Source organism: Canis lupus, chromosome 14 (assembly GCF_003254725.2).
Source record: "Canis lupus dingo isolate Sandy chromosome 14, ASM325472v2, whole genome shotgun sequence".
NCBI lineage: Eukaryota > Metazoa > Chordata > Mammalia > Carnivora > Canidae > Canis > Canis lupus.
The window spans coordinates 13,358,186-13,380,284 of NC_064256.1; the positions used below are offsets into that span (position 1 = coordinate 13,358,186).

A 22,099-nucleotide genomic window follows, 5' to 3' on the forward strand; every position below is an offset into this window, starting at 1 on the left:
CCTGTGGGGATCCCGATGTGGGACTCTATCCCAGTACCCCGGGATCACGCTCTGAGCTGAAGGCTCAACCACTGAGCCACCCAGGTGCTCAGTCTAAGTGTTTGAGTGAATTATCTAGAGGCATTGCAATTCTATAACCTTTTTTTTTTTTTTTACCAAAATTAGATTCACATGCAAATTTTCTACTAAAAAAAAAATTTGCAGGGCTAATTGGTAGCCAGCTGACCACTTTGCGAACTTGGTTCTGACCACTTACCATACCCTCATCAGGGTCATAGAGCCTCTGCATCAGCTGCACGGTTGTACTTTTCCCACAGCCACTGTTCCCAACCAGCGCCACCGTCTGCCCGCTCTGAACCTTCAGGTTGAGACCCTTCAAGATCTGTGAAGGAAAAGAGAGAAAGAGAACACTCTTCACGACAAAATCCTGGAAGGAGACTAATTTTTTAAAATATTTTATTTATTTATTCATGAGAGACACAGAGAGAGACAGAGCCATAGGCAGAGGGAGAAGGAGACTCCCTGCATTGAGTCTGATGTGGGACTCCATCCCAGGACCCCAGGATCACTCCCTGAGCCAAAGGCAGATGCTCAACCCCTGAGCCACCCCTTTTGAGTGTCAAAAGGGGACTAATTTGATTCAGTTTTAAATTGAAGAAAGTAGCAAATAAGGAAATAAAACCTGCCACAGGAAAAAAATCATATAAATATCAAAATAACAGACTTCAGAGTCCTTATGATGATTAAACAATCAGAGTTAGGAATTCTTATAAAAACATCAGTGACAGTACCTTTACATCAGCTCGAGCTGGATAAGAAAAATGAACATCAATGAACTCCAAATTCCCTTTGATGCTGTCAGGTTTGTGTCCTCTCTCTGAAAAACTGTCAATTTTAGGATTCTAAATAAAACAAAATTCAATGACTATTCCATCATAGGACAACCAACTGCACTTTTAAGGAATATGATTTAGCAAATTCCAAAAAGAGGACCTTGAATGGCATAACTTCCTTCCCATGAAACAGAACCTAGTTGTAGATTGTATGTGAATGTGTGTGTATGTGTGTGTGTGTGTGTGTGTGTGTGTGTAAGGAAATATTCCTTCACAGAAAACAGACGTTTTCTGAAAAGTACCTAGGGATATATTAATATCATTTCCCAGGATATCTCACTTTAAGTTTTTGGCATATTCCCATACATTTTCCAAATGGTCAGATACCCATGCTTCCTACAAGTGCAATAACCAGACATACTAGTAGGATTGAGATAACCAAGTACTCAAGCATTTAGTGAAAATAAACTTATCCCTAAACAACAAAGGAAATGGATTTGGATTGTGAAGATGGAACAATTTGTCAGGGCCAACTTATTTGGGAGAAATGTAAACTGTAAATATATTTAGAAGCTGAATAATTTTCTCCTGATTCAGGTCAATAAAACAGGAGGATCTGCTTGGATTACTTGACCAAACTTCAGGCACCTACTTTGCATTTTATTTATGTAAATGTGATGACGTGCTTCAGTATGTGAAAACTATATTCTTTATGTCACTGCAGTTAGTAAAACTCATTCCACATTGATGATTCAAAGTCATATGAATCATGCAGTGATTTTTTTCTTCAAAGGGGGCAACCCGCAGCAAAATATACTGTTGATATGGGTCCCACCAATAATTTGTCCATCTACTCAGCCTGTGTACAGAAATCATAATATTCCTCATCTAGTTACAACATGGAAGAGCAAGGGAGAAAAGCTTGGAAGAGCAAACATCTTTGCTCTGAACTCTAATAATAAACACATTGGTGCAGATGTACATTTCCAAAGCAAGATCAGTGTTATTAAATTATTTCAAGATGAACTTTTAGAAATATTAATGAGGCATTTTGTTTCACTCATTACTAAGAGGTCCCTTATTTTCACATAATTAACTTTCACATAATTTTTAACCTAAAGCCAGATTTAAGTGTGCAAGCCTCAAGGAATTTTTTTTGACATGGAAATAATAAATGACTCACACTGTCAATAATGTTGAAGATCGCATAGGCGGCTCCTCTTGCATTGGCAAAAGAGTCAATACATGGAGCAGCCTGTCCCACACTGAAGGCTCCAATCAGGATTGAAAAAAAGACCTGAGCAAAAGAACACAAGAAGAAGTTATAAGCCCCATTCTGTGCCTGTTTTTATCTCAAATAGGACTGCTTGAAACACATGCTACACTAAGGATGGAGTTTAGGTTTATCCCTTATTTTTTTTTTTTTTGCAAAGGGCAAAATCTATAAAGTTAATATAGCTTTTCATTGCACAATGGGCTTCTTCAACCTCACAAATATTTCCTTGTCTAGCTTGTCCAACTATCTGTTGTCCTTTTCCTGCACTTACAGAGTCAGAAAGGTTTTTATACCTACTTTCCTGACTCTAAAGCTGATGCCAATAGAGGGAAACATTTCTCATTTGTATTATTATTCAGTCCTTGCTGACTTTGTCTACTAAGCATAGAACTACACAGAATGTTCAAGATGAAACAGTAGATTTCGGTCCCATGGACTTTCCCTAAAAAAAAAAACAGTACTTTACATACATATTTTGATAAGATTTTTTAATATAAAATAACAGATCCCACATTATATATAGCTAAATCATACCTGTGTGCCTTGATTAATAATTCCTTCACAGTGATTATTCTATACTATAGCACAGAGAGATTAACACATTTCCCTTTAATATAGAAAAGCCAAGGATATAGCTCCAGGAATGTATATTATTAGTATAACTTAACCAAAGAACTCAAACAGAGACAAATTACTCCTCTCTCTTTGGGCATGATGAAACTTCTACATACAGCTTAACTTTTCTCCGAAGACAGTAATAATAAAATGTCACATACCCAGAATTCAAATATCCCACAAATATCTATCCAGTCTGCAATACAGATAAGAACCAATAAGGAAGCCAAAATGTCTCTACCAAAATAGATGTTACAAAGTTCATGCATCAGAGCTCTCTACGTTTATGCAGAGGGTGTAGCTGGGTTCTCTGCATCATGGCTCTCACTCTCCAGCCCTGCCAGGGAGATGTCACTGTCCACATGGCACAAAAGAGGAGACTGGACCAGAGAGAGGAGTCAGGATTCTCTCACCTTTACAAAATTTAGAAAATGAAGATGTGGAGAAGGTGGAGAGCTTCGGAGCTGACCACCAGAAAGGAGGCCAAAATGAGAAAAGGGAAAGAAGAAAGAAAAGAAAGAAAGAAAGAAAGAAAGAAAGAAAGAAAGAAAGAAAGAAAGAAAGAAAGAAAGAAAGAAAGAAAGAAAGAAAGAAAGAAAGAAAGAAAGAAAGAAAAGAAAAGAAAAGAAAAGAAAAGAATGAATTGACTCCACAATTATAAAAGCTCATCTGGCAAACACACCTCAACACCTAATGGAATCTGAAGATATCACTCTGGAAAATATTTTGAAATGCTTTATTTTCATAATGACACTCATTCATCACCAAAGTACCAAATGGGTCAGTATCCTCTGCTTAGAAAAATAGGAACATTTAGGTTTTAAAAAATTGGACTTGAGCAGCCCAGATGGCTCAGCGGTTTAGTGCTGCCTTCAGCCCAGGGCATGATGACCCTGGAGTCCCGGGATCGAATCCCACATCGGGCTCCCTGTGAGCCTGCTTCTCCCTCTGCCTGTGTCTCTGCCTCTCTTTCTCTCTGTGTCTCTTATGAATGAATGAATAAACAAACAAACAAACTTCAAAAAAATAAAAAAAATTGGACTTGGAATGGTTATATGTTGTTTGATCATCACTGACACATAAAAATGGTATAAAAAAATTGCTGGTCTATAAAAAAGGTTGGACAGGTGTCTGGGTGGCTTAGTCAGTTAAGCACTCAACTCTTGATTTCAGCTTAGGTCATGATCTTTGGATCCTGGGATCGAGCCCAACATCAGGTGACATGTTTAGTGGGGAGTGGGCTTGAGGATTCTCTCCCTTTCCTTCTGCCCTTCCTTCTGCTTGTATGCTCTCTCTCTACCAAATAAGTAAATCTTGGGATGCCTGGGTGGCTCAGCGGTTTGGTGCCGGCCTTCAGCCCAGAACATGATCCTGGAGTCCTGGGATCGAGTCCCACATCAGGCTCCCTGCATGGAGCCTGCTTCTCCCTCTCCCTGTGTCTCTGCCTCTCTCTCTCTCTCTCTCTGGGTCTCTCATGAATAAAAACAAACAAACAAAAAACAAATAAGCAAATCTTTTAAAAAGAAATCTTTATGAAAAGATATGTATGATATAATCCCAGTCTTGAAAGAAAAAAAAATATATATATATAACATTATCTGGGAGATCTACACCAAAAGTTATCATTAAATATATATGGATTATTTAATTGAATTTAATTTAAAAAATTTTAAACTAAAGAAAACAGAGATATGGATTATTAGATTCTAAGTAATTCTAAGTCATTTGTAATTTTTAAAATTCTGTATTCTAATCCTTTGTATAACTACTAGTATATATTATTTTTAGGATCATAAACTAAAACCATGTTCATCCTCCTTATATTTTGGATAACTGATATTTTATATTATGTAAATTTCTCTCATACTATGTCCCATCTATAATAATGTTTACTTTCTTATATAATGAAACTCAGTGGCAGAAAGGGGATGCCTCAAAACCATATTTGTTCATTGATAAGTTCATTCAATTTTTACTTTCTTTTATGTATTATATAGCTTTTATATATTGTATGTGGTCTAACTACATGCTACTTTTCTGCCCCCGACTCATAATTGGGCCTTGTGTATTCCAGAAGGCCAGTTCTGCCCATGGGATAGAGCAAAGATTCACCAAAAGACGAAAAGCCTATAATCAGACTCATTCTTTAAAAGGAAGACTATGAAAGAAAACACAAGGTAGATGGATAAACAATATGTTTGGTTTCTTCACGAATATTAGAAAGACTACTTACTGTCATTGCATTTCCAATAGTATATTCTTTTGATATAACTAAAGTGGATCCATACCAGAAGGCCAGCGCATATGATGCATATATTAACAGGAAGGCGATGCCCATGGAGATGTTTGCGGAAATAGCTTTTTTAATTCCCATCTTTTTGGCATGTTCTAGATATTTCTCATACCTATCAGAAAATGAGGGGAAAAATTGTATCAAGAAAACAGTCCATAATCATAGCCATACTTGTCTCCTGTATAGTTGGAAATTTAAGGAACAAAGCTAATGAAGTAAGAAGCTACTGCTGAGACCCAGCTCCCTGGGAACTGAGCCAGTCCAGGACCAGCCAAGACTAGAGCCCATCTGAGCCTTCTCTTTATTGGCCTGGACTCATGTGCCCTGGTCCCTACCAGTCTAACCAGTGTTCCTATAGCTGTCCCAGAATGGAGCTTCACTCCTGGGATATGCAAAACCTTCACTATCACCTTCATGGCCAGCACCACCAGCCAAGGTTCAGGTGGAAGAAGAGAAACCAAGCCAATCAAGAATGGCCCTAAAATATAAAAACCTTTTGGGGTGTTCAAACTAGTTAGCTTCTTTACACAACTCAATTTTTCTTCTCTAGAGAAGAGGACAATCTCCCTCGATTGCGCCATTGGATGAGGCATGGGAATTTTACACATTCTTGTACTTAAACGTGTGCCTTTGCTTTTTGTTTTGTTCTGGTTTTTGTTTTGTTTTGTTTTTTTGGTTAGGCTGATCTTTGACTGTCAGGCCAGGGTACAAGGTAATAAAGTGGTTACTACTTACAGGGTTCTTACTCAATTTTTCTAGATTTTAGTTACATTAACTATAAAGTGGAGTTAATAATGCCTACCTTGCAAGATAATTCTGATACTGAGAGATAATTATAGAGAGTAGTACCTGGCACACAGTTGGCAAAACCTGGTAATTCCTATTCCTATTATTACTATTACAGTTTTAGAATTCAAACTCCTGAATAGTGCACATTCTATGGTGTTTTTGAATAGTAATTAAAATTCATATTCCTGGTTTGTAGGATTTGATACAAAGGTATAAATGTCTACAATAGGTCTGGTAAATTACAATTTTTGTTTTTTACATCAGTCTACATTAAATCTGCCTTTCCATGCTAGAAACAGAAAGTGTGTAAAATCTAACTTTGGCTTCCTAAAATCAGAAAAAAAAATACATTACAGCTAAAATGAGGAAAATATCTGTGGGGAAAATGTCATAAAAATAGTGTCTTTCTAACCAAAACCAAATATCTTTCTTTTTTTTTTTTTTTTAGTGTAACCAAATGAGACACTGTGAATGTATTCTTTTTTTTCTTTTTTTAATGTAGTTGCCACCGAAACGTTTCTTTGTTTAATTACTTAAAGCAGCCAACTCCTGGGTGTGTGTGTGCCTTGCTCGTGTCCCTGGGGAGGTAGCCGGCCGCCGCTGGCCGCGCTGTGATTAGTCCTGGGTGGCCCCGGGAGATTCAGGTCAGCCCCAGCGTGACACCAGGCTCCGGTGACGAGGACACGCTGTAATTACCTTCACTCAGGCAGCTTACTTCCTGCCGCTAATGGAACCGAAGTGATTACACTCACATCCTGAGGTCCCAGTGAGAGTTTGTGTGCTCTGTGTGGGCTACTGTGTGCAGGAAGCAGCAGTGAGAGAGAAAAAAGAAGAGATTAGAGAACCAGGAATGAGGTGGTCTTGCAAGGGGCTGGACGAATAGAGGGATCGGAAAAGAACATGGACAGAATGCGGGACACTTTGCTCCTAATGAGAGCGAGTTTCCAGAGAATTTCCCTTGCAAGAAGTTGCGGGTATCAGGAGTCCCTCCAAATGGGGAGAGAGAAGACTCGATGCCGGATCATGCGTCCACTGTTAGGGCATGTTATTTAAAGAAAAGTGGTCGGGGACATTAAAGAAAAGCAGAATAGCCTTTTTCTGGGGGCTTTGTTCTGACATTTCAGTTTCTGTCTATCAGGTTCCTTTAGAGCAGGGCTACTTGGTCAAGCGATCCATGGTCAAGGAATTTGAACTGTGGAAAAAAATATTTTTTTTTCACTAACCAGTACCTGTACCTGAAATGTAGCATTTCCTCAGATTATCAGCACAGGCAACAAACCACTATGGAGTTAGCAGTAACTATGACTTTGTTGCCATTAGAGATCCCTTATCCAGATCATTTTTATATCATGTTACAATTGAAACAAGTATCTTCAAACATCTTTTAAGTGCATTTCTACTTCAGAGTTACAGTAGTTATTGAACCCACAGTTTGCTCTTACTGTTTAATATGTTAACAAAATCAGATATTTACTATGTCACAATTTAAAAATATTTTGAAAATTGTGCTTCATTATAATCGGTTTCCTTTGTAATCATCTGTATTTTGTCTTATGCATTTAAAATTATTATTCTAAGGAGGGAGTCCATCAGCTTCATCAAACTGTCAAAGGAGGCCATGGAACATAAAAGGGGTAAGAGTTCTGCTTTAGAAGCTGATATTAAGGGGCACCTGGGTGGCTCAGTGGTTGACTGTCTGCCTTTGGTTCAGGTCGTGATCCCAGGGTCCTGGGATTGAGTCTCGGGATCTAGTCTCGCATCAGGCTCCCCGCAGGGAGCCTGCTTTTCCCTCTCCCTTTCTCCATGTCTCTCATAAACAAACAAATATATAAAATCTTTAAAAAAGAAGAAGATGACGTTAAACTTCAGAATCAGGAAGGGGTCCCTATATTTGGGGGGGAGGGGTTAATATTAAGAAAAGGAAATTGGTAAACACACACCACAAAAGAATGAGCAACAAAAAGCAAATGTGGGAAAGCAAAAGTAGGTTCTTTGAACCAGTGGACAAAGAACCTTCCTGACCTCTTCAGCTCTTTGTTCTGGCCTCCAAAGGCTATCACGGTCCTGATGGCCCCCAGAGCCTCTTCCGCCACAGCTCCTGCTTTGGCATATGCAGCTAGTTCTTTGTCACTAAATGCCGAGAGTATCTGGACAGAGAAGAAACATTCATGAATTTTGTATTGGGGGTGGGGGAGAGTAAAAAAGGCAGTCTGGTCAACTCTTTAACTTGTTTTTTTCTTCCCAAACCCTATCCTCTCCCAAACACTGAAGTCATGAAGTCATGAAGCAGTCAGTGTCCAAGATCCAGAGGCTCCTTCCACCCCCGCCCTACAAAGGCTGGATCTGATCCACTCTGATGATACATGCTCTAGATCAGGAACAGAAAATATAATCTTTGAATAGTGTCTGGAGGAATAATGTCAAGTGCCACATCTACTGTGTTTTTTTTTTTTCTCTGCTAATTGCAAAATAAACTAAAATAAAGCCTGATTGCTTTGGAAAGTCACTCTTCTTTCTTTTATTGTATCACAATTTTAATGACTATGGAAACTACTTCCAGATCTACTCATGGACATTCTACTTAATCATAAGCTAAACTAGATGTTACAGGAAACAGGTAAAGGAATAATTGAAATAAAATGAGTACAAGTAAGTTCCTAAGCAAATCATCAACCTCCAAAAGAGCAAGAATTGTCAGTCAAATTTCTCAATTCTTCAGCATTGTCTGAAGTAGAACAGGTTATATATATTTTATTGCAAGGCAAAATTGGCAGAGTGCCACTTAACTGTCACTGGTAACAATTAAAAGTAAATAAAACAAATCTAAACTTAATTTGGATTCATTAATTTATATTCATTCAATCGTTCAGAAAAATGTTGTTTTAAAATCATGTTTCCTTAAATAAGGATATAAACCATTTAAGTAGTTTAAAGTACTATGCCAGAAGATTTACCCACAGAAATAATAGCAGTGCAAAAAAATCTACAATTGAGGTAATAGCTGACATTTTAAATCATCTTAAAAATAAATTTCTTTATTACAGCATTCACAACATGCTTTTAAATGTGGTTTCAACTGACATGTAACACAGATATGCACAACTATTAGAACCAGAACCCTGCATGTTGAAAATAACTCTCATATGTGTTGGCTAACACATGTGAAAATGTTCCCGTTTCACACACCTTTGCCCAAACAGCTGCAGAGAGTCCCAGAATAGGGCTGATGGCCATTATCACAAGGGTGAGCTTCCATCCTCTAACGAACCCTACTATGAATCCTGCAAAAAACGTGGCTACTGCTTGAAAGAACATTCCAACCTTGTCACCAATTCCTTCACTGATTTTGGAGATGTCACTAAAAAAGATCACACTTAAGTGGTTACAGGCAGGAGGTCTTCAGTTAGAAAGCAGAAGTAGACATCTGACAAACACACAGGTAAAACTCATTCACACTACTGCAAGCCTCGTTCACAGTCTTAGCCTCTTGAATGGTACTTTCCCCCACCAAATACTGTACAAAGGAAGAAATTCAGGTTCAGTTCATGCTTCTAAGAAGTTCGTATCATTAAAGTTGATGCTATTAAATTAGTCAATTCTATTCAAGAAGCATTAACATTTTGAATGTGTGAGTCAGTTGGTTTAAAGGTAGGGGTTAGGAAGTGCATTGCAACAGTCATAGGGAAGGGCTACTGGCTTCTACCCTTGGCCCTACTCTCAACCCACTCTATTCTCAATACAGCAGCCTGTGTGATCCTTTGAAAATGGAAGTCTGAACATGTTACTTCTCAGATCAAAACTTCAAGTGGCTGCCCATTTCACTGCAAGTCAAAGCTGAAGTCCTTAGCGAGGTCAACCAGGTCCTAAATGCCTTGACCTTCTCTGATTTTTTTTTTTTTTAATTTCATTTGCTCACTACTCTTGCCAGGAACTCCCGTAAGAAAAAGTTTGTCATCTATTTCCCCCTGCTAGAAAGTAAACAACTTGGGGACAGAGATCTTTGTCTTGTTCACTGGTATATCATAAACATCTAGAATCGTGTATAATAAATAGGCCCTTAAATATTTGTTAAATAAGTGAAGAGCCAACAATTACTAAGACAAATCTCACTGTGCCTTCATTCACACATTTACTCATTCATTCAATCATCTTAATTGAATGTATAACATCAGGATCATAGTCAGGACCTGTACTAAGCTCCACAGAGAGGTAAACAAATATAAGATGTGAGCTCAGTTTCAAATTAACCAACTAAATCACTGAGGAGAAAAAAACTAACAGATAAGGAAAATACATGGTGGCACAGGCTATAAAAGCTAGAAATGGCTGTCGGATGATCTATTCCCAATACATATCAAAAGTTTCATTTAGTAATTTTTTTTAATTTAAAATCTAACCATGACAAATTTTCATATAGTTAGTGGTTAATTTCATTACAAAAGTATGACATAAATGATACACTTACTCTGTTAACCGTGTATTAAGTTCAGTGGTGTCATTGACATCAAACCAGCCTATTTCTTGTCGTAGAATAGCATGAAAAAACTCCTGTCTAATTTTCCTGATCTGTCGGCCGGCTGCCAGAGTCCAAAATGAAACTTGTATATAGGCAGCAACGAGAACTCCAGCACCTAACCCTGAGTAATAATATGCATACCTGGAAATAATTAGAAAGTTTCTTTTAAATATTGTTCTTTATTCATCTCTTTCAGGAAGAATTTTCAGAATTGGGAATTAAGTTTATTGAAATTATTTAGATTGTGTAGGACATCATAACAAATACCCATTAAAATTTTTTTTCTCTTTTCTTAAATTATAAGAGGATGATGGCAAATCCATTTACTTGAATTATTAGCCAAAGAAGACAGGTACTTTTTTGTGGTTAACTGCAAAAAATAATGGTGTTAATGAATCATCTAAAAACTGATAATGACCATTTGTACATACATTGTGATTCTTCTTTCATAATTAAGATCCTAGACTTGCATATCTTATTGTATTGAAAAAGTTCATTACTATTCACATATTACAAGCATAGGAATAAGATCAAGCATGTGAAACAGTTCCTGGAGTAAATTTTCTTGTATTGTTTATAGAAAGAACCCCCTCACACACACAAAAACCAAACAAATCCTCTTTTTCTTTAGCAGAATTAAAAAAAAATTTAATAGTATGCTAAAAGTGTCATAAATTCAAACTAACTTTGAGTAATGTCTTAGGTAAATTAGAGCAAAGTCTGTATCCTTACTCAGTTTTGATACTTTCAAAGACATTTTATATAATTTTACCAAGGTCTGCAGGAGCATACAGATAGAGCTTGTTTAAATCAGCAACATTAGGGGATCCCTGGGTGGCGCAGTGGTTTGGCGCCTGCCTTTGGCCCAGGGCGTGACCCTGGAGACCTGGGATCGAATCCCACGTCAGGCTCCCTGCATGGAGCCTGCTTCTCCCTCTGCCTGTGTCTCTGCCTCTCTCTCTCTTTGTGTGACTATCATGAATAAATAAATAAAATCTTTAAAAAAATCAGCAACATTAATTGATAAGTAAACATACATACATTATGTTACAGGCTTTTGAGATTTCTATTAAGAAGGCTGAAGGAAGGGGAAATGCCACAAAGCATATTATTGGATCAACTGACAAAACTGGAATACAGATGGTAGATTAGATCAAAGTACTGTATCAATATTAAATTTACTGAAATTGATAACTGTGCTGTGGTTATGAAGAGAGTATCCTATGCTGAGGTAACATATTGAGTATTTATGAGTAAAGGGCCATGATGATGTATGATAGTTACTTCAGATGCCAAAGGTGAGGGAGGTAGGTGTAAGTGATAGGAATAGGTCAGGGGCCCCCGGGTGGCTCAGTCCATTAGGCTGCTGACTCAGTTTAGGCTCAGGTCATGATCTCAGGGAGCCCCAGTCAGGCTTCATGCTCAGCACAGAGTCTACTTGAGATTCTCTCCCTCTCCCTCTCCCTCTGCCCATACGCTGCTCACGCTCTCTCTCCCCACCCCCACTTCTAAAATAAATAAATCTTAAAAAAATGATAACAATGGTTCAAAGAATATAATAAAAGGTTAAGAGTATACAGAGATCTTTGTATATTCTTATAATTCTCTGTAAGTTTGCAATTATTCTCAAATAAAACATTTCTAAAAGTACATCATATTTACATATAAAATACATATATTTATATGTATAATACCTACATATATATATATATATGTATTAGCCAATTACCTAGTCATTTCTTCTTCCAGAATTCTGCCTGGATTTAGCATTGATAATGAAAAATTCACTAAACAAAAACAAAACAAAACAAAAATAAGACATTTTTGAAAGGCTGAACTATTAATAGGTGTTACTAGGTTTTAAGAATCTTTTTTTCCTTTCAACCTCAATGAATTCTTTTCACTTTACTCAAATAAAAAGTCCAAGGGTTTAGGTGGAGAACATCCAGGTCCAGGATGGAGAGAGATAGCCCCCCTAGGTTCATCCCTGACCCTGGCAGTCTCAGGCCTTTAGCAAAGCAGCTTCCTAAGACAGCAGAGAGGAGCTGATGGAGGGCATACAGAGCATATACAAGGCAGAGGAGGAAAAAAGAAATGGTAATAGTCTCAATAGAAATACAAGATGTAAGAGGCGCTTTTCTTATGGTTAAAAGCACTTTACAGATAATTGTTTCTGTTCATTTTATTTTAATATATGTGTGTTTTCCCTACATGCTTCCTTTTAACATGAGGAATAGAAAGTCTGACTTACATGCATTGTAAAGGAGAGAAGATTAGAGACAAGGAAGATAAGTGAGTTATTTAAAGATGAAACAGTGGATCATTGACAATTTGTCATCATGTGCATTCCAAATCCTGTTTGCTGACAAAACTGTATTCTGGTATTTTTAAAGCAGTATTTATTGGAAGGAAATATATTGTTTATTAATTTGAACTAATTTGATAAAAATGCCTATGTGTCATTCCTGTTTTAATAAAAGCTAGCATGTATTTAGTATTTATTATCTGCCAGGTTCTGTTCTGAACAACTTATATGTATTCATTCATTTGATTTTTATCACAACCCTATGAGGTAGGACTGTTTTAAGAATCCCCATTTCTGGGGATCTCTGGGTGGCTCAGTGGTTTAGCACCTGCCTTCGTCCCAGGGTATGATCCTAGGGTCCCGGGATCGAGTCCTGTATCGGGCTCCCTGTGTGGAGCCTGCTTTTCCCTCTGCTTGTGTCTCTGACTCTCTCTCTGTGTCTCTCATGCATAAATAAATAAAATATGTTTTTAAAAAAAGAATCCTCATTTCACAGATGAGGAAATTGAGACAGAGAGTGATAAAGTAACTTCTCCAAAGTCACACAGTTAGCAAGTAGGCTGAGGGTCCTAACACTATACATAGAGCTTTTAGCTTCATACTACACTAATTGTTACATGTGATAATGACTTCTTTTCACTTTTTAAAAAAACACAAAGGGGCACATGGGTGGCTCAGTTACACATCTACCTTTGAATCAGGTCATGATTCTGGGGTCCTGGGATGGAGCCCCCCTTCACCCGCACTGCATAAGGCAACTCGCTCAGCGAGGAGTCTGCTCCTCCCTCTCCCTTTGGCCCCTCCTCCCACTCATGCTCACCCTCTCTCTCAAATAAATAAATAAAATATTTTTTAAAAATAAAAAAACACAAAGTGAAAAAATATAAAGGAAACAGCCCATGTCAAAATAATAGGACAAAATATCACCACAGCATTTGTTGAGAAAACATACCAGCATAGGTAATTCCCATTTACTATGATGCTAGGACAGAAGTTAGTCTTTGTTCACTTATCACATGTAGATAACCCAGTAGTCATGTATTATGGTTGTGGTGTATCTTCTTTATTTTCTTCTAAAGAGGGCTAAGGTCGAGATGTATTTAAGACTTAAACTACTGTCAGGATTAATTACCCAGCAGGTGGCCCTGCCTGTGGCATAATTTCTCCCTCAAAACTGTAACTTCTGCTGATGTTCACAGTAGAGTGTTTCCACTTATTAATCTAGCTCTCCATCAGCTATCAGATCCTATTTTACTTCTGTTTTTATCAGGTCAGTTGTATATGCTCAATTCTTCCCTGAGTTCTTAAATATGGTAGCTTTGAGATGCCAAATGGGAACGGTATTTGGAATTAGAGGCAGACAAGCTCCCTAAACCTTGGTAATGGTGGAAATCATTGTTCAAATCTTGAGAAAACTCGACATATATGTGTACAGTGCTAGTTTTCCCTCAGAACTTAAAAATCAGGCAGAATCTGAAACGAATTTTGCTCTCCTTCAATGCCTACCTCAAATGTTTCAATTCTCTCAATGATTATAACTCAGACTGATCCTTCCTCCTAGGAAATAAGAATCTACGGACATTGAAAATCTGAAATGTTCCTTCCTCAGAGTCCAAGCAAAGAATGGCAATCCAGGTCTGAGTTAGTAACCCAGGGGCTCCTAGGAGAGCTTCTACTGCCCAAGGACTAACATAAGTCAGATGTGTTCTCAGAAAAATCATGGGACTCTAGATTTGGAGTTCTAGATCAGGAAATCTCATGGGACTCTAGATCTGGACATCTTATGGGGTCCTAGATCTGGAATTCTAGGCCTAGAAATCCATGGGACTCTAGATTTGAAAGGGCCAAGGCCTGGTCTTCTCAGATGCTACTTATTAGAGCTCAGTCTCATAAACAATCACTAAGTTATCTGGTTCAGGGGTTCTCAATGCTATTTTGCCTGTTAGACTCACATGTAGAGCTTGAAAAAATACACCTGCCCAGGCTCCCATGCAAGAACAGTTAAATCAGAACTTTCGGCTGAGTCTAGAGAATCACATTTCTAAAAAGTATCCTCACTTGATTCTAATGTGCTAGGATGGAGAAGTCTCACTCTGGTCTACCTGAATGCTTCCCAGAACAAGGAAATGGAGAATTCTTGAAGCTGCCTCTTCATTTTAGAGAGCTTCCATAAAATCCATTCCTTTTATGGATGAAGAAACAGAATTTTAGAGTGGTTGTTTCATTTCCAAGTTTTTACAGCTAATTCTCCCCAATATTTATTGATCATTTACTACATTCCAGATGTTTTACATAAATCATCTCATTTAATTCTATCAGTAAGTCTTCGATCACTTTTTAAAGATAAGCACAGTAAGAATTACAAAGGTTAAGTAACTTGCCCAAGGTCATACAGCTGGTAAGTGAAGGGCCTAAGTAACTGCCTATCTTAGGTATTACCTAGGGATACATGACACAGAGAGTCCTGACTGTCATTTTTAAGTCTCAGACCAATGTCTGCTTTCCTTAATTCCACCTAGAACTTCTCTTATCTCATGGAAATGTACAGCACAAAATAAAGAGTGTTTGTTCAGGTAACACAGGCCGTAGTTAGTTAAGGTAACCAGGGTCTCCAATATGGCTCTTCCTCTCAATCATGGCAGGGTGTATTGATCTCTCTACAGAATTTTCTAGATATTACAGTCACATAGACTTGACATGAAATAGATCAAGTTCCTGATACTCTGCATAAAAAAAAAAAGTCTCCTCCGAGTCTGTCCTTGAAGTTTTAGATGTAGAATGTGCATAGTTTCTGTACAACTGTTTCATTGTCAGAGAACAAACTTTGCCACCAAGTAGCTTTATGCTGTTGACAAGGATGTGCTCTGTTCACAATCATTTACTGTCAAACCCTCTTGGAATTTAAACCTTTTTTTTTTTCTTTTAACATCCCCTATTTGGCTCCCATTAAGTGTAGCTGTCCAAGAGCCTAACAATTCTAAAAAACAGACTTTGAATAAGCATCATCTCTACAAGATGAGCAAGTGAGCTCTGCTCAGGCTAAGTACAGCTAAGTACCTGATATTCTCTCAACTTTCATGCTTTTTGCTAAACTCTACAATTCTTTACATACCAGTGAGCTCTCTGGTTTTAGACTGAGTAGGAAATTTAAAGATTTCCCTTTCTCCAAAGAGGTATGACAATATTATCTTTACAAACTACTAAAGAGTGGACATTGGAAATTAGTAACATTTGAGGGACTTCCCATCACAAATCCTCTAAGCCTATAGGCCTAATGACAAATGTAGTTATAGAAAACCAATGGTAACTTCATCTGGAGGTTACAGAAACTGAGTTGGCAACTCTGGTGAGTTTATTGATCCAGCAATCACAGGTTTGTAAGTGACTTGTTCATGCCATTCCCCAGAGAGACCTTGGATTTGGCCCTGGGCACACAGAACATGACACTCATCTGCCATGCCCAGCTTCAAAGCTATTTGGTTGCATAATTAGAAACACACTGTTCCAAATAAGAAACGTGTGGAATTATTTTGGTGTTAGTAAAAAAAAACAAGACTCATAAAATTGGTTCAAACGCTAGTTCTTCTGTGCTAAGTGTGTGACATTATTTAACCTAATTTAAAAAATTTTAGTTGAAAAATAACATTGACCATCTTAACCACTTTAAAGTGTACAGTTCAGTAGTGTTAAGTGTAGTCACACTGTTGTACAATCTCCAGAACTTTTTCATCTTGTTAAACTGAAACTCTATGCCCATCAAACAGCAACTTCCTATTTTCCCCTCCCCCCAGCCCTGGCAGCCTCTATTCTACTTTCTACTTCTGTGAATTTGACTACTTCAGATACTTCATATAAGTGGAGTCATACAGTATTTGTCTCTTTTGTGACTGACTTATTCAAGGTTTATGCATGTCGTAGCATGTTAGGATTGCCTTCCTTTTGTTTAGCCATTCATCCCTTAATCTATTTTTTAACCCTAAATTGAAATTAATTTTGATTGACATGTCCAAATATGGATTATCCTGCCATATATATAAACACATAATAGAGCTAAAGATCTTCTAAGAAGTAAAAGGAAAACAAATAGAAAATCCCTGCCCCTTATTCCCTTAAAGACTTTTTAAATTATCCTATTTTGCTCCAATTTTACCTTTATAGTGTTTGTGATAAAATTTTGGTCACTGGTCAAGCAAAGTAATCTATTTAAATCTTCCAAACCCATTTTTTGTGTTTTTTAAAAGATGTTATTTATTTATTTAAGAGAGCAAGCAAGTGAGAAAGGAAAAGAGCACACAAGCAGGGGGAGGGGCAGAGGCAGATTCCCCCTTGAGCAGGGTACCTGACACCAGGCTCTATCCCAGGACCTGAGCTGAAGGCAGACACAACAGACTGCACCACGCAGGCGCCCCTCCCCTCATTTTTGTTTTTAAGAGAAAACATAATCGGGATCCCTGGGTGGTGCAGCGGTTTAGCGCCTGCCTTTGGCCCAGGGCGTGATCCTGGAGACCCGGGATCGAATCCCATGTCGGGCTCCCAGTGCATGGAGCCTGCTTCTCCCTCTGCCTGTGTCTCTGCCTCTCTCTCTCTCTCTCTCTCTGTGTGACTATCATAAATAAAAAAAAAAAAAAAAGAGAAAACATAATCATTTACATTGGGAGTATAATGTCTATAGTCCTGAGCATTGTTTGGATAGCAGAAAGGCCTGGGTTTGAACTCTGTCCTGACCCCCACCAGCTGTGTAACTCAGGACAAGGTCTTTATCCTCTCCAAGCCTCAGGTTCCTCATATGTTACAGAGGATAATATTACCTGCTGTGTAGGATTGGTTTTATGAAGGTTAAGTGAAATAGGACCTACCAGATAATAAATGTGATAAATTACCATTATTATTATTTTATAAGAAAGAGGTTCTGGGCAGCCCGGGTGGCTCAGCGGTTTAGCGCCGCCTTCAGCCCAGGGTGTGATCCTGGAGACCCGGGATCGAGTCCCACATCGGGCTCTCTGCATGGAGCCTGCTTCTCCTTCTGCCTGTGTCTCTGCCTCTCTCTCTTTCTGTGTCTCTCATGAATAAATAAATAAAAATCTTTAAAAAAAAAAAAAAAAAGAAAGAGGTTCTTCTCAGAAACAATAGTATTAGAACATAAATTGTGTTTTTGTAGGATCTTGTTTTAATTATTCAAAAGACAAGACACCTGGGTGGCTCAGTCAGTTAATTTTATTCCTGATTTCAGCTCAGGTCATGATCTCAGGGTCATGAGAGCAAGCCCTGCTTCAGGCTCGCATTCAGTGCAGAGTCTGCTTGTTTCTCTCCCTCCCCACACCTGATCTCTCTCTCTCTCTCTCTCTCTCAAATAGATAAAAATCATTTTGAAAAAAAGGCACATTTACTGGATTTCTAAAAGATATTAATATTTATGTAAACAGACCCTATTGCTGAATCAAGCAATCATAATTACACTTAAGCTCTACAATGCTAACCAAACATGTAGCTCTCAATCAGTAGACATTGAAAACCCTTATTGATCTAAATGATAGAGTCCACTTTTTCTCAAATATCTGCTCTGTAGGCTGCCTTTCCTTTATCAGTTTTTTTCCCTTATATTTCACCATCTGTGTACCAATAAAACTTCACTTCATCTTCTCCAGCCTTATACCCACAAGGTCTCTTGGGAGGAACTAGGCCATCGGGTCTTGTAGAAAGCACCAAAATCTTCCCTTCTGTGTTTAATCTGACTAATATGAACATAACTGTCCACCAGAACCTGACTCCAGTGCTCTTGCCTCCTGTAGAGGCATTAACTTATGGGACTCCTCTGGCTCTTCAGTAATTACACTCCTCTGTGTGAGTTTCAAAACACATCATTCTCATACTGAAAACACCGACTCTTTAATGAAGTGTTATACCAAGTTCCAGTCAACCTGGTTGATCCACAAATTAGACACAGAAAATGAATATACTTTTAACAAAAGGGGTGGAAAGAGAGAAAATAGAAAGAAAACAAGAAACAGATTTACAAGCTGAGGATAGCTGAGAAGTACTGCCATGCTAACTGGGGTCTTTTCAGATGTGTTAGTCATCACCAAAGAGATGGACATTGCACAGACATATTCAAGTATGGTTCCACCGTCCTCAAGTAGAGGGACTTCCCTGCTTTATTTAGATGCAGAGCTTCCTGCATATTTCCTCATTCTGTCTTAAAAGTCAAACATATATACCTATTTGTTGAAATATAAATGAGTATTTGAGGAATTTTCTGATAATTTTATAACTTCTTATGATATCTGGAGTCATCTAGAAGTGCAAACCATTAAACAAGTAGATGAGGAATAGTAAAATCAACTTCTAATCTTTCATCCAGTTTAAAGAGTATAATGGATGTTTAAAAAAAAATAGACAAATGCTTACCTGGAAAGGAGAAGTTTCCTGCAGTATCCACAAATTTGTCAGTCATTTGTCCAAAAACGATCATCATGAGGGGGAGACCTGATCCATGAGCTATGGCCATGATAGTGCCCAGGGACATCAATAATTTATCCTGCCAGTCAGAATATCTAAACTTAAAAATTAAAAAAAAAAAGGAAATAAAAAAATACTTCATAGGAAAGAATTTTTCCTTCCCCAAAACTATATGTTTTTTGGATTTTTATTTAATGTCAGTACTTTTTTAAAAAGATTTATCTATTTATTTTATTTTTTTAAGATTTTATTTATTTATTCATGAAAGACACAGAGAGAGGCAGAGACATAGGCAGAGGGAGAAGCAGGCTCCCTGTGGGGAGCCTGACTTGGAACTAGATCCCAGGACCCAGGGATCAACACCCTGAGCCAAAGACAGGTGCTCAACCATTGAGCAAATAGCCACCCTATTTAGTTTAAAGACAGAGAGCAAGCAAGTGAGAGTGAGCAGTTGGGAGAGGCAGAGGGAGAGAGAGAATCCTCAGGCAGACTCTCCACTGAGTGTGGAGTTGGATGTTGGGCTCAATCCCAGGACCCTGAAGTCATGACCTGAGCCGAAACCAACAGTCAGACACTTAACCGACTGTACTACCCAGGCGCCCCTAAGGTCAGTACTCTTTATTTAAGGTCAGTACTTTTTACTTAAGGTCAGTAGTTGCAGATAAATGTAATAGGGGAGAAGGAGGATTTCAACCCAAATTATTGACAGATTAATTTTGTGATTCTATTTATTTTATATTCTGTGAAGAAATCAATCTGATTCCATTTCATCAGTATCTTCTTTGGTTGAATGACATCAATATAACCAGAGAGGATTAAAGTTTAGTTCTATTAAGAAATACTGTTGGATCTTCCAGAGCTACTTATGTAGTGAGTTAAAAACAGCTTGGAGTAAACATTAAATACACACACATGCACCTACACATCACATCCTTTAAAACAACATTCAAAATATTTCAGAGGGAGAATTACAAATAGGGAGGAAACAGATCCCCTGAGTCTTATGGATAGGTTCCCTTTAAGAGGTTTAAGTTAGCCTTGAAAAGGCAGCTCAGACGCGGAATGAAAAAACATTATGGAGTGCCTACATGTGTACTTTAGGGAAGACATACTTAAGGAGAAAATGCTCACTGCAGAATCTGGAAGATAAGGGAGAAGTCGCTGAAGAAGAAATGCGGAGTCCTGATAAAGTGGAGGTGTTTCGGCTTAGCACAGCAAGGTGCCTAGAGACCGCATGCAGCACTCAGGTAACTCCATGCAGTGGAAGTCCTGAAGCGCACAGTGTGGAAGATAAGATTAGAAAGAGGTAAAAAAGGCCTGGTGGGCCACACCAACTGTCTTGGACTTAGTACTATCAATGTAGAGTGTACTTAGTACTAGCACTTAGAAGGCTGACACCAGTTAGTACAGTGACACATACAGTACCCAAGAACTAACCAGCCAATCAATATCACAGTATTCCAAAGGCTTTGTCCCTCACTGTCTTTTTAGCCCTAACTTCTTTTTCTTCACATTTTTGATTGATCATTCTTTTTTTTTTATAAGACAGGAACAGACTGTTCTTTTTTTTTTTAATTTATTCATGAGTGACAGAGAGAGAGAGAGAGAGAGAGAGAGGCAGAGACACAGGCAGAGGGAGAAGCAGGCTCCACTCAGGGAGCCTGACGTGGGACTTGATCCCGGGTCTCCAGGATCACACCCTGGGCTGCAGGCGGCGCTAAACCGCTGCGCCACCAGGGCTGCCCTTGATTGATCATTCTATGGCTCTCTCTGTCTTCTTTCTTCTTCTGCCTTCTAGATTACATCTATCTTCTCTTATATTTCCATTTCTATACCTTCCCCTCTGTCCTTTGCATCTGTCCCCTTTTTTTATTTATTCCTTTTTTTAAAAGATTTTTTATTTATTTGAGTGAGAGAGAGAGGGAGAGGGAGAGGGAGCAAAGCTGGAGAAGTAGAAGCAGACTCCCCACAGAGCAGGGAGCCTGATGCAGGGCTCCATTCCAGGATCCTGAGATCATGATTTGAGCCAAAGGCAGACACTTAACCAACTGAGCCAGCCATTGCCCACCCCCACCCCACTGTCACCCTGTCCCCTCTTTTAAATTTTTTCCTTCTACCCATTTCCCTCACCCTGCCTCCTTTGGGGGATGAGACATAGTCATCAGGAGACTGAGTGATGAGTCAGGTTTGGCAGAGTGGGATCTTTGAGAACTGAGGGTGAGTCAAACAGAGGCAACAGGCTAGGGCAGTCTGAGGTCAGACACACTGGGTGGGAAGGAGGGGTGTGCAAACTGTTCTCACAGAGTTCCAGAAGTTCAGTATGGAGAGGCCAAATTCCATCCTCAAACATACAGGGCAAGCAAGTGCACCAAAAGAGACAAAGAGTCAGAAGCCAGGTAGAGCTAGGAGCAGAACAAGGGGAGTGGGTAAAGTCAAGAGCTAATGGAGAAGTGTCCCTAAAATTGCTACAAAATGGACTTGTGTTCCCAGGGTTCAGTGGCTCTGAGGGAAGGGAGATAGAGCACTTGGGTCTACTGGCCACAGATACAAGCACAGGATCAGGTCAGTATGTCATGTTCTCAATAGTGAACATTTACATAAAATTGAGGATCATGTTAAGTGTTTTTCATGCTACTTAAATAAAATTTCATTGTCTCCAAGCTTAAATTTAAAAATATAAGAACTTCACAGCAATATCCTAAGCAAATTTAAATTTGTTTTAAATGATTTTCAACAAAACAATGAATTTCTAATTCTTGTTAGAAACAGGTTTGTCCTGAACCCATCTCAGGACTAAAAATATCTATTCAGAAGCATAAAAGATTATATTTCTTTTTTTAAAAAAAAGATTATATTTCAATTCAATTTAAATTTTAACTTTTAAGTTCAGATTAAACATATTAAGTTTCTGTCTCAAGGTTTGTGGTGTCTTATTTGCTATAGGAGGCAGATTTAAAATATGTGCATTCCAATCAGATTTAGTTTTATAATTTATTCTCTAAAGCATTGATTTTTT

General features: G+C 38.3%; 1 protein-coding gene across 9 annotated transcripts in view; it reads right to left on the reverse strand.

Annotated features, from left to right (window-relative positions):
- The window catches only part of ABCB4 (ATP binding cassette subfamily B member 4), a 72,001-nt gene that overhangs the window by 45,728 nt on the left and 4,174 nt on the right, over nt 1-22,099 (reverse strand). For 3 of the 9 annotated variants that reach the window (XM_035698459.2, XM_025471496.3, XM_049093505.1), the window contains 9 exons: nt 19,033-19,183; nt 12,052-12,109; nt 10,272-10,463; nt 8,993-9,164; nt 7,829-7,953; nt 4,958-5,129; nt 2,017-2,130; nt 792-902; nt 257-382 (listed from right to left, as the gene is read on the reverse strand). In XM_035698459.2, the coding sequence (XP_035554352.1) occupies nt 257-382; nt 792-902; nt 2,017-2,130; nt 4,958-5,129; nt 7,829-7,953; nt 8,993-9,164; nt 10,272-10,463; nt 12,052-12,109; nt 19,033-19,183 (1,221 nt within the window). Of the gene's footprint in view, nt 1-256; nt 383-791; nt 903-2,016; nt 2,131-4,957; nt 5,130-7,828; nt 7,954-8,992; nt 9,165-10,271; nt 10,464-12,051; nt 12,110-19,032; nt 19,184-22,099 lie in introns of those variants that run through there. The other 6 variants (XM_035698460.2, XM_035698458.2, XM_035698461.2 and 3 more) reach the window with 5 other exon arrangements.